The sequence below is a fragment of the Bufo gargarizans genome, chromosome 9 (genome assembly GCF_014858855.1).
Source record: "Bufo gargarizans isolate SCDJY-AF-19 chromosome 9, ASM1485885v1, whole genome shotgun sequence".
Classification (NCBI taxonomy): domain Eukaryota; kingdom Metazoa; phylum Chordata; class Amphibia; order Anura; family Bufonidae; genus Bufo; species Bufo gargarizans.
Window position 1 is genome coordinate 165,112,780 of NC_058088.1, and position 13,836 is coordinate 165,126,615.

At 44.4% G+C, this 13,836-nt stretch overlaps 1 protein-coding gene across 1 annotated transcript in view; it reads left to right on the forward strand.

Moving 5' to 3' along the window:
• Positions 1 to 2,235: 2,235 nt before the first annotated feature.
• OLFML2A (olfactomedin like 2A) overlaps positions 2,236 to 13,836 on the forward strand; it is a 99,366-nt gene continuing 87,765 nt past the window's right edge. The window contains exon 1 of the mRNA XM_044305365.1: positions 2,236 to 2,418. Coding sequence (XP_044161300.1) covers positions 2,350 to 2,418 — 69 coding nt within the window. The 5' untranslated portion in view covers positions 2,236 to 2,349. The remainder of the gene's footprint in view (positions 2,419 to 13,836) is intronic.

Below are 13,836 nucleotides of genomic sequence, written 5' to 3' on the forward strand. Positions count from 1 at the left end.
CTTTATGGAGATGAAGATGTCATTTTTCAGCACGACCTGGCACCTGCTCACAGCGCCAAAACCACTGGTAAATGGTTTACTGACCATGGTATTACTGTGCTCAATTGGCCTGCCAACTCTCCTGACCTGAACCCCATAGAGAATCTGTGGGATATTGGGAAGAGAAAGTTGAGAGACGCAAGACCCAACACTCTGGATGAGCTTAAGGCCGCTATCGAAGCATCCTGGGCCTCCATAACACCTCAGCAGTGCCACAGGCTGATTGCCTCCATGCCACGCCGCATTGAAGCAGTCATTTCTGCAAAAGGATTCCCGACCAAGTATTGAGTGCATAACTGAACATAATTATTTGAAGGTTGACTTTTTTTGTATTAAAAACACTTTTCTTTTATTGGTCGGATGAAATATGCTAATTTTTTTAGATAGGAATTTGGGTTTTCATGAGCTGTATGCCAAAATCATCAATATTAAAACAATAAAAGGCTTGAACTTCTTCAGTTGGTGTGTAATGAATCTAAAATATATGAAAGTCTAATGTTTATCAGTACATTACAGAAAATAATGAACTTTATCACAATATGCTAATTTTTGGAGAAGGACCTGTATACGGCGGCCTCTGAATTCAATGGGCCTCTATGTAGTATATGGTCATGTCAAGTTCTCCAGACTCATTCCTTGGTGTGTTTCAATGCCATTCAGTAGCTATTAGCGCAATACCTGTGCCATATAAGGTGCCCATACACATTAACGTCAGCTAAACCTGCAGATTTTGGTGGGACCTGCTATCTAATGTGTATGGGGGATATTCTGACTCTTCCTCGACCGCAGATGGATTTTAGCATGGGATATTAGCTACTGCCAGAGGTGTCCAAGACGGAATCGAGAGGCCACCTTTAGGCCTCTTGCAGATGAGCATGTCCGGATTAGGTCCGGATGTGTTGCGAATGCGTTCAGTGAAAAATGCGTGATTTCACAGGCAAAGTCATTCAGTTTTGCCTGCGATTGCGTTTAGTTGTTCAGTTTTTATCACGTTGGTGCAATGCGTTTTGATGTGTTTTGCACACGCGTGATAAAAAACGGAATGTATACAAACAAAATCTCTTAGCAACCATCCGTGAAAAACGCATCGCATCCGCACTTGCTTGCAGATGCGATGCGATTTTCACGCAGATCCATTCACTTCTATGGGGCCAGCGTTGCGTGAAAATTGCAGAATATAGAACATGCTACGAATTTCACACAACGCACAAGTGATGCGTGAAAAACAACGCACATGTACACAGACCCATTGAAGTCAATAGGTCCGGATTCCGTGCGGGAGCAATGCGTTCGCATCATGCATTGCACCAGCGCGGAATACTCGCTCGTGTGAAAGGGGCCTTACAGACCTGCAGGGACCACGCATTGCGTGTGCCCAGTATTAAAGGGGTTGTCTCGTCTTAGACATTGGTGGCATTTCGCTAGGATATGTCACCAATGTCATATAGGTGCGGGTCCCACCTCCCATCCGCACCTATCCCCAGAATGCGCCCCTGAAGTGAAAGGAGAGAAGCCGCGCTTGCGTATGGGGGGGGTCTCACTCCTCTTCGACACCCAATCATTTCTTCTCATGGGATATAAACTACTGCCAGAGGTGTCCAAGAGGGAATCGGGAGGTATATGGCCTCCTTTACAGTCCTGCAGGGATCACGCATTGAGTGTGCCCAGTATTAAAGGGGTTGTCTCATCTTAGACACTGGTGGCATTTCGCTGGGTGTAGGGACCCGCACCTATCTCCAGAACCGGAGCCCTAAAGTGAGCAGAGAGCAGCCTCGCATGCGTGGATTCATTTCTATGGGACTGGCTCGCGATCTCCTCCGGCAGTCCGCAGTGCGCTGTCCGTTAATTTCTTATGACAGTTCTGAGAATAGCTGAGCATGCTCGCTCGACTATTTTCGGAGCTCCTCTAGAAATAAATGGACAGCACGTTGCAGCGTGCGTGTTTGCGCGCTCTCTTTAACATTCAGGGTCCTAGCGATATGCCACCAATGTTCCAGAGGAGACAACCCTTTTAAGCGATCAGGCAGAGCATCCTATTAGGGAGTCGCTCTTCTAGCAATGATCATATAGTGGTGGGGGATGTGAGTAGTCTATGCTCTTGGCCGGGATTCTTAGAGGTGTAGCTCTATGCTCCTCCTTTCCAGCTGAAGAGGCCTGTGAGACAGTGGAAGAGAATCATTTCCCTGTCAGAGCTGAGGGAGGCAGCGAGGGGAATCTGTCCAAACCATCGCCCCTCCAGCAGCCATCTGCTCGCACTGCCTAGTACATGACTGGTCCTGTATATAGCGGGGTGGACTGTCTGCAGCAACCATGTGGGGATATACAGCGCGCCTGCTCCTCTGCGTCGTCTTCTGCACTGGAGCAGCAGCAAACAGCAAGGTAGGAGGCTTCTCACTTCGAATATTCTTTATGGAGTTTGGCCAGCAATGGGTGGCATCAGGAAAAGGGAAAGTTTGGCTGGAAACCATCTGTGATGATGGAAGTCGCCTCCTGTCTATGGCGCTATCAGTGATTCCATGCTCCTGTCAGGATAGTCTATGCTGGAGAATACGCAGAAGCTCCAGGAGCCTGTCTGATCCCTTTGAAGTTTTTGGAAAATCGTGGGTCTCTATTGACTTGCCTTTATGACATTTCCTCTTGTGCTGCATCTGCTCGCCAGGCTTTGTATGGCATCTGAGCCAAATAGCTCACATTAAATCACTGCTTCTTAATTCCAGCAGCTGCCCTCCTGTGGGCTAAGATGGGTGGCAGGTGCCCAGTCATGTGACGGCTTGTAGAGGGGGGCACAAACTTTCTTCTTGATTGGGGGGACACTGAAAAAGGTGGCACGTGCATATAGTGTTTTAGGGGGACGGTTTCTAGCTTCGCAAGGGGAGATTTGTGTAATGCAGTGATTTATATAGAAATGTAGCAGAGCTGACTTTGTTATTTAAGTGTTTGGTCTCTCGTAAGTCTGGTAACGTGTTAGCCGGTAGAAAACAGGTCTATTGCTCTCACTATAAGGGCTCGTTCACACGACCGTATGGCTTTTTCAGTGTTTTGCAGTCCGTTTGTAACAGATCAGTTTTTTGTTTCAGTAGTGTTTCCGGTTCCATTCCATTTTTCCGTATGGCATGTACAGTATAGAGTAATTACATAGAAAAAATTGGACTGGGCATAACATTTTCAATAAACGGTTCTGCAAAAACGGAACAGATAAAGAAGACATACGGAGTACATTCCGTATGTGTTCCGTTTTTTTTGCGGACCCATTGACTTGAATGGAGCCACGGAACGGGATTTGCGGGCAATAATAGGACATGTTATATCTTTAAGGGCTCGTTCACACAAACATTTTTTTTTTTGTGTTCCGTATACGGGCCGTTTATTGCGTTCTGTATACGGTCTGTATACGGAACCATTAATTTCAATGGGTCCGCAAAAATTTTTTTAATGTACTCTGTGAGAATTCCGTTTCCGTATGTCCGCATTTCCGTTCCGCTACATTTTGAGTCTTGTCCTATTATTTTCCGCAAATCACGTTCCGTGGCTCCATTCAAGTCAATGGGTCTGCAAAAAAAAAAACGGAACACATACGGAAATGCATCCGTATGTCTTCCGTATCCGTTCCGTTTTTGCGGATCCATCTATTGAAAATGTTATGCCCAGCCCAATTTTTTCTATGTAATTACTGTATACTGTATATGCCATACGGGAAAAACGTAACAGAAACGGAAACACAACGGAAACAAAAAACGTAACAACGGATCCGTGAAAAACGGTCCGCAAAAGCCATACGGTAGTGTGAACAAGCCCTAAACGGAACGGAAATACGGTAAAGGAATGCATACGGAGTACATTCAGTTTTTTTTTTTTCGCGGAACCATTTAAATTAATGGTTCCGTATACAGACTGTATACAGAACGCAAAAAACGGAAAAAAAAAACGGTGGTGTGAAAGAGGCCTTATGCAGTCATTTATATAGAAATGTAGCAGAGCTGACTTTGTTATTTAAGTGTTTGGTCTCTCTTATTTAAAAGAAAAAAGTCTGGTAACGTGTTCGCCGGTAGATACCAGGTCTATTGCTCCAAGGCCCCATTTTCCATTTCCATTTAGTTTTTTGCGTTCCGTATACGGACCGTATACAGAACCATTCATTTCAATGGATCCGCAAAAAAAACGGAAGGTACTCCGTATGCCTTTCAGTTGCTGTATTTCCATTTTTCCATTCCGTTCAAAGATAGAACATGTCCTATTATTGTACGCATAACGGACAAGGATAGTACTGTTCTACCAGGGGCCAGCTGTTCCGTTCCGCAAAAAACTGAATGCACACGGACGTCATCTGTAATTTTTGCGGACTGCTAAATACTTCCTGTTATGTGCGTAGGACCCCCATTGATCGGTTTTCTTTTGGCATACGGGGGACGGTAGTTGTCCCAATGCTTACTCTTTCACTGTATGGCGTGGTAATGCCGACTGCACCTAATTCCACATAGAGGTACACATTGAGAACGGACTATATCCGTTTTTTCCTATGGGCTCCTATTGGCAACATGTGTCCCGTATGCCCTATATACTGCCATATGTCGGAGCCTGCTGTTCCAGATGTATACTGGGAAGTCCTCCCAACATGTGCCTCCGACGTAAGGCAATAACAAAGTGTGAACAAAGGTGCCATAAAGATTGCGACATCGCATCTAATGATTTCAAGAGGGCTGTGATGCAACGCTATTGGATTTTCGGTTGCAAAACAAATGTTTTTGGTAGCCCCAGCCTAATACTGTGCTATTAGCATTGGAAGAATATGGAAAGGATGAAGTAAATGTGTGTTATTAGTATGCAGCGACTGTGGCTGCGCGTAATGTGGCACGTGCTGTACAACAAGCACAGAAAAACATGACTGCCGCAACGTGAGCGTAGTGAGTTGTGCCAAATAGCAAACTCAGCTCTGCTATATCAGACGATCTTAGCTGTTTTCCATTAACCACATGACTTGATCAGGCCTCATGCACACGACTGTATATTTGGTCCGTGTCCCATCCACATTTTTTGCGAATCGCACACGGATCCTTTCATTTCTATGGGTCCGCAAAAAAACAAAAAAAACAAACAAAAAATGGACAGCACACGGATGTTATCCTGTCCTATTCTTGGTCGTTTTGCAAGCAACAATAGGCTTTTTACAATGGATCCCGAAAACATTGCGGGATGCACATGAATCACATCCGTAGTTTGCGGATCCGCGGTTTGTGGACCCGTGATTTGTGGCTCCAGAGACTGAACCGTCAGACCCCTGGAACACCTGACAAAGGGTTGTGTCACATAAGAGATTCCCCTCCAGGACTGTCTAACTGAAAACTTGTCTCCTGCTTGACACTGGAGTCAATGGGGCAGAAAATCCTACCAGTGGTTTAAGGAGGCCAGTTAGTGAAAAGGTGAACGGTCGTAGAAACGTCTGTAGATCTCATGCATCTCATGTCACTTGAAACTAGAGACGCTGGAACGTTGGTCTATGTTACATGAATGAGTGATGTGATGTCTGATCTTTCCAACCATCCACTCATAGCCACACAATGCTGCAGGAAATCCCAAAAATCTAAAGCTGGCATACACATTAGATAATTGGTATAATCACAAGATAACGCCCATTTGGCTGTCGGGTGCCTTTCCTCATCCCCGCATACACATGCATGCTTGGCTTGGTAGAGCATGCATGTGTTGTGAATGGGACAGGGGAGAGAGCTTCTGCCAGACACTTATGACCAGTTTCACATATGTGTTAAAGCTATCCGGTAGGCACCTGCAGAGGAATAGCCTGCCGGTATTCACCGTATCCGGTATAGCCGGCGTCTATTAACTATCATGGGACCCAGCGGGGAATGTGGCCAGTTTAGGGCGTGAGTGGCGGGATTCGATCCGGCGAAAAACTCAATTTATGCTGGAAACAGGCCAGGTCCCTACCTGCTCTGGTCCTCTCTCCGGCCATGCCAGGAAAAGCCTGCCGAATAGTAGCCTTAAAGGCTATGTACACCTTTGTAGGCAATTTTTGTTTATGATTGCATTTTACTCATTTTTGGCTAAAAATCATATTCATAAGAGATGACCTTTTAGTAATTTAGAGACAAGGTTTGTTAGATGACCGGCACAAAGTGAAAGTACCAGTCGCACAGCTAGAAAAACAATTAACCTTTTTTGACAAAATGGCTCAATATTTTGAATAAACAAAATATTGAGCCATTTTGTCAAAAAAGGTTAACTGTTTTTCTAGCTGTGTGACTGGTACTTTCAGTTTGTGCCGGTCATCTAACAAACCTTGTCTCTGAATTACTAAAAGGTCATCTCTTATATCTTCCCTGGCCCACAGCCCTAAACAACTTTTTAACACTTTTAACTCCCTTCTCCGTCCCCCAGTGCCCCCACCCTCTCCTCTCATCTCAGTTGAGGACTTCGCCAAATACTTCAAACAAAAGATAGTCAACATGAGAGAAAGCTTCAGTACACAGTCCCCACGAACCCTCTACACAACAACTGCTCGGTCCTCTTCTCCCAAAACCCGCTTCTCCACCATTACAGAAGAAAAACTCTCCACTCTACTCTCCAGATCTCATCTGACCACCTGTGTACTTGACCCAATCCCATCCCACCTCATCCCTAACCTCACAACAGTGTTTATCCCAGCCCTAACTCATCTCTTCAACCTATCACTAACCTCTGGTGTCTTCCCCTCTGGTTTTAAACATGCTACCATTACACCCATCCTCAAAAAGAGTTCCCTTGACCCATCTGCTCTGTCCAGTTATCGCTCCATATCACTTCTTCCGTATGCCTCAAAGCTACTTGAACAACATGTCCATTCAGAACTGTCCTCTCACCTCTCCTCCTGCTCCCTCTTTGACCGCCTACAATCTGGCTTCCGACCCCACCACTCGACTGAGACTGCCCTTACCAAAGTCACCAATGACCTACTAACAGCCAAAACCAAGAAACAATACTCTGTCCTCCTTCTCCTTGACCTGTCCTCTGCCTTCGACACTGTTGACCACTTCCTTCTGTTGCAAACTCTCTCATCTCTTGGCATCACTGACCTGGCCCTCTCCTGGATCACATCATACCTCACAGAACGGACATTTTGTGTCTCCCACTCCTGCACCACCTCTTCGTCTCATTCCCTGTCTGTTGGTGTCCTGCAAGGCTCTGTCCTAGGCCCCTGCTCTTCTCTATCTACACTTTTGGCCTGGGACAGCTCATAGAGTCCCATGGCTTTCAGTATCACTCTTATGCTGACGACACACAAATCTACCTCTCTGGTCCAGACATCACCACCTTACTATCCAGAATCCCACAATGTCTAACTTCTATATTATCCTTCTTTGCCTTTCGCTTTCTAAAACTTAACATGGATAAAACAGAATTCATCGTCTTTCCCCCATCTTGCTCAACCCCCCCAAAAGACCTATCTATCAAGATCAATGGCTGCACACTCTCCCCGGTCAATCAAGTCCGCTGCCTTGGAGTGACCTTGGATTCTGCCCTTTCCTTCCGACTGCACATCCAAGCCCTTTCCACCACCTGCCGCCTCCAACTCAAAAACATCTCCCGCATCTGCACTTTCCTTAACTTTGAATTTGCGAAAATGCATGTACATGCCCTCATCATCTCCCGCCTAGACTACTGCAACACTCTCCTCTGTGGCCTTCCATCTAGCACTCTCGCAATCTATCCTTAACTCTGCTGCCCGACTAATCCACCTCTCACCCTATTACTCCTCTGCCATTCCCTTCACTGGCTCCCCATTGCCCAGCGAATTCACTTCAAAGTACTAACAAATACATACAAGGCCATCCATAACCTGTCCCCTCCCTACATCTCTGAGCTACATTCCCGATACACCCCCACACGCACACTGTCCGATCCTCACAAGACCTCCTTCTCTCCTCTTATCGCCTCTTCCCCCAATCGACTCCAAGATTTCTCCCGTGCATCCCCCACACTCTGGAACTCACTACCCCAACATATCAGACACTCAGCATTCAGACCCCCACCATCAAAACTTTTTTTTTTTACGGCTTAGTGGCCGTTTAATTCTCCAAGAACAAAAGGATGGGACATGTAGCTAACCAACTTGCTGAACCTCATACACAATAGATGCTTGGCTGATCAATCATTGACCAGCTTTACTTGTACCTTACAGGGGTTTTCCCCATTAAAGGAGTTGTGCCACGACAAACATTCTGCATTTTTCAAACCAGCATTTGGGTCTGAATGCTTTTGTAATTGCATGTAATAAAAAATGTTGCATAGCTACTGAATTATCCAATAAAATATATCTGTATAGCGCCACCTGCTGTTTGTTCTTTTCCGTATTTTTCTGTCCACCTCACTTAGGTGGTCGCACATATTCAGTTTAAATCGTCAACTGCTACCAGCCATATCTTCTGATCGAAACTGTGACAGTTAAAGGGAAAAAGCTGCAGCAGAATGGACACGCCCCCTGAGAAAGAACACGCCCCCTGAGCGGTCAGCTTGATATAAATCTAGCAGAACAACAATTAATGTCCAGATCTCTGGATCCATGTGAGATACAGGGCTGGTTCTAGCTTTTTAGAAAGAGATTGTCATGTACTATATGATGTCTGATTTAATTTTTTTTACATCAATGATGATTTAACCCCTTTAACAGCATGTATAACCAATGTATGATGTCACGGGGTCAGACTGCTGGGAGAAAATAGGGTCACCAAATCCCTATGTGAATGGAGTGGTGGTTAATGGAAACCTTTTAACTAGGAGAGATGTATATGCAGGTCAGGTTGGCTAGGTTAGGTTCTCTCCATGTCTGGTCTCTACATTTGGCGTGTATACATCGAGCCTGTCCACAGGCTGTTATTAGACACATGTAGGCCAATAAAGCGTCCTTTTGGCATATGCCATTGGCCAATAGAACAATATATAAAAAACCTATACACTCCAGAAAACATGGTGCCATGTGATGCAGGCATCTATAGTGCTCTCCTTGAGTGCTCCTTGGAAGCATTTGCCCTGTCATCTGTATAAACAAATGATTGCCTCTATGAGCATCACAGGATCTAGCAAAGGCAGAAGACAGGGCAGATCGTAATGGTGCTGAAATAAGTCATCTGCATGGAGTAGACTAAATACATTTAGAAAATGACCCCATGAAGAACGTTGCTCCTGGACTGGTCACAATGAGTGGAGAATGCCTAGTAGATGTGTCGGGGGCTGGACAGTTCGGTTTCTGTGCTTTGCACTGTTTTGCCATGTTGCTTAGACTCCGAGTTGATGCCGCCCCCTTGCTATATGATTTCACAGCTCACTGTCACGGCTACACGTTCATTGCTAAGTCTCTAGACAAGTGCTCATTCATGTCTGTTTCAGAGGACTTCAACCTATAGCTCTCCGGCTGTTGTAGACAACAACTCCCAGCATTCCCTGACAGTGTGCGACTCTCAGGGCATGCTGGGAGTTGTTGTTTGACAATATCTGACTGAAGACCTGCTCTATAGAATGCGTTCTATGTTGGTTCTTATCACTCCCAGCCAAAGCATCATAGACTTCAGATTTTTTTTATTAAGGGAAATTAATTTAATTGAAAAAAATTGTAATAAAAAAAAATCTCTATCCACCTCACCCACTTTATCTGACTTTGGAAAAAAATAGAATAGGTGCTTTATAAATATGGAGGTCAACCTGAACGCTGTATTTACACCAGAGAACTGGCATAATACATTGATAAATCTGCTTCCTTTCTATTAAAAAGCTGACTGCCTGCAGCCACCACTAGGGGGAGCTCAGTGCATAGGAATAGAAACTGAAATAAGCTCTTTTGCATTGAGCTCCTCCTAGTGGCAGCTGCCTGGAAATGCAGTTTTTATTGTTGGTAAAAAAAAAAGTGCAGTGATGGGCCCCAAGAGCAGTTGCGTGGTCTCAGTTGAAAGGTACGCCACTGGTTCTGATAAATTATTGTGATGTCATGGTATTTTACTTAAAATCACATAGCGCCTGCATTGGCTTGATGTAAAACCGTATGCGTTCTCATTATGGCAGTATAAGTACAGTAGATTCCCACCTATCAGACATTTAGGGCAGCTCTTTTAAGCATGTTATTAACAACTTTAGTTGGAATATTGTATTAGAGAGCATATGTCAGCATCACCAACCCTATTAAATCAGGCATTTCCCTGGTAGGGTTTATCATGCTGACTAAAATGATACATTTTAGTTTTGCCTCTAGGGTTGATATTTGCACATGTATTGTCCTTTTTACATTCATGCAAATAACCTATTTGGAGCACCAAGGGGCTTGCCATAGTGGTAGGAGCACCACTAGCACAACACCCTTGTGCTCTTTGTACTTCCCCCTCCACTTTGATTGACAGCTCTAGACCTCATTTAGCCTGTGTTCTTGTGCCCGCGCCAGTTCAGCCCAGTGACTGGGCACTTGTGCAGTGGATCAGATGCTGCTTCCCGAGCTTAGGAAGTAGAAGAAGGTCCATTGGGCAAGCATTGAGTTGGCTCAGTGACTCAGCACCTGCGCAGTGGATCTAATGAGCTCGGAAAGCAGCGCTCATAATATTCACTGCGCAGGCGCCAAGTCACTGAGCCGACTCGGAGCTGGCATGAGAACACAGGACTACATGAGATGTCTAGCCCTGTCAATCAAAAGGGAGAACACAGGGGTGTTGCGATAGTGGTGCTCCAAGCGCTGCTGCCAGCACCTTGGTGCTCCGAATAGGTAATCTATAACAATGACAATAAATCTGCAAATGTTAACCTTAGAGACAACAGAAAGGTATTGTTTTAGTCAGCATGATCAAGCCTACCAAGCCTAGTTTAATAGGGTTGATCATGCTGACAAATGCTCTTTATTCATTGTATAATAAGTTATGCACATTTCTAATATGCTTTTTGTGTCTATTACCATTTCATGATCTCAATTTGCTGTCAGTGAATGAAATCATTTATATTCACATCCAGAGACTGAAAATCTGAACAGACCATGTTCTGTTCACACCTGAGAGGTTTGATAGATATAATTGTATACAATCTAGTGTCACGGACGTTCCTGTGACAGGTGGCAGGAGATCGGTAAGACTGGCAATGCGTTTAATCTGACATGTTTTCCGTTTGGATCAAATGACACCTGTGTTGTTTCTGGTGCTTGCCGCACCTTCTTTCCACAGGTGTGGCTATTAGGGTAATTTAACCTTCTCTATTTATAGTTGCTTCTCCCACAATACTGTGCGGTTTATAGCTTCTGTTTGGACCTTTAGATAGGTTGTGGTTGGATCTCGGCTGAGTTCCTGGTGCTTCCATTGCTCCTTTGAAGTTAAGTCTTTCCTTTCCCTTTTGTATTTTTTTGGAGTTCTGTGTGTTGCATTTCTTCTGTGTGTTGCATTTCCCTATTGTTTGTATTAGGCCTGAAGGAGACTCCTGTTCGTCCTTCCTTTTGGAGGACCAGGTAGTCTCATCCCTGCCATTAGTACCAGGGTCCTATAGGACTTGATAGCACTCTAGGTATTTCTGCGTATGAACTCATCTACCTTTGGGGTCTGTTCATACTGGTAGTCAGTCAGGATTTTGGTTCGTTTTTTTTTTTTATACTAGGTGTCCATTTTCCTTCCCTAGTTCTCAGGCCTGATTCCCTATTCCCCCTTCCCTCCTATAGTCGGTGTGGTGTTTCCCTCCCACACCAAAGCATGACATCTAGACAGTACTCTCTGCAGGTTATTACCACTGGAAATAAACAAGAATGTTTTCATTCACTGACAACAAGCATATAAACATGGTGAGTTATTGTTTTATATATTTCTACTTATTCTGTAGTTTAAAGGGGTTGTCCCACAAAAAAATATTCTACATTTTACCAGCACCTGGATCTGAACATTTGTGTAATTGCATGCAATTAATCATTTAGTATAGCCTTTGAGTTATTCAGTAATATCTGTCTGTATAGCGCCACCTTCTGTTTGCTCGTTTCCTTATTTCTTTGTCCACCTCGCTGAGCTGGTTGCACGTTTAGTTTCTAACTTCAACTGTCACCAGCTGGTTCTTCTCTTAGAAGCTCTGAGTTACAGGGAGAGAGCTGCTGCAAAAAGGACAAGCCCCCTGAGAAAGGACACAACTTTGAGCTGTGATAGGGAGAGAGCTGCAGCCAAAAGGACACACCCCTGAAAAAAAGACATTACCCCCTGAGGTGCCAGCTTCAAATAAACCTAGCAGAGCAATGTGAAGTCTATATATATGGCATCAAATAGCTGAGGGTTGGAAGATGCATTTATATAGGCTTTGGCCAAGACACATCTAAAAAGAACAAAGTAAGCTTTGTGTGTCCAGGTGCATAACTTGAAGTTCCTGGGCAATGCAAAATCTGTAACCAGCCCCCCCCATCATGTGCCTACTATAATTCTGGTGTCTTATGTGGCAAATGGGCCTTTGGACTCTCTTAGGCAAAAGAGTTTGGGGGCAATTGCCATCTCTGTACCCCCTGTAGCTTGTGCGTCCCTAGACATATCCTATCTTTCAATGTCCTCCTGTAGCTGTTGTGCGGAAGATGGCCATAGACATGTCCTTACATCCCATTCTTGGCCTTGAAATTGCCCAATACTTTCATCTCAGAGACCATAAAAAGAACTGAGGGCCGGCCATAGACATGTCCTTACATCCGATCCTTGGCCTTGTAATTGCCCAATATTTTCATCTCAGAGACCATAAAAAGAACTGAGGGCCGGCCATAGACATGTCCTTACATCCGATCCTTGGCCTTGTAATTGCCCAATACTTTCATCTCAGAGACCATAAAAAGAACCGAGGGCCGGCCATAGACATGTCCTTACATCCGATCCTTGGCCTTGTAATTGCCCAATACTTTCATCTCAGAGACCATAAAAAGAACTTGAGGGCTGGCCATAGACAGGTCCTTACATCTGATCCTTGGCCTTGTAATTGTCCAATTTTTTCATCTCAGAGACCATAAAAAGAACTGAGGGCCGGCCATAGACATGTCCTTACATCCGATCCTTGGCCTTGTAATTGTTCAATTCTTTCATCTCAGAAACCATATAAAGATCCGAGGGCCGAATACCAAAAATACTGAGCTACAGATTTTCAACTACACTGACCTCTACTCTTATATTTTGTCCCAGGTAAACTCTTTGAAGTTTTTTTTCTTGCCTCAGTTACAGGGTTATCTACTGATTTGACCTCTGAGTCTAGAAGCCATCGTTCTCCTCCATCGCAACGTTCCTGGCTTCTGTTAAATCAGGAAACCATTCCCAGATGTTGGACAGTAGAAAATACATTCGATGTGGACAGCTGCTTCACACAATTCTTGTTTTCAGACAGCCCATTCAGTCCTGCGGCAGATTATGAGTTTAAGAGATTGACAGATTACATTATACTAAGGACGCGTTCTCATCTGTGCTTTGAATTCCAGCGGAGGAGGAGACTGCTGGAGTTCCCTGTATGCACCATAGCCGGATACCACCATACACCATTGGATCCCCCTGAACTATAATGGTATGCGGATGCATTCCGGCATATATACCGGTTTTCGGACACACAAAAAATGTTGAGTGCAGTATTTTCTGTCTGGCCGAAAACTGGCATATATGCCGGATACAGTGACCGGAAAAGAGATGTGAACCCGGCCTAACAAGAGAGATTGAGAACAAAGTTTTATTTTGTTTTCCCAAAATTTTTCTTAATTTTTTAAGTGTCATTTTTTTTTTTACTAATTAAAACCAAATAGTGGAATATGTTCCTCTTTTATGATTGTAGTTTTTATTTTTAATTCTT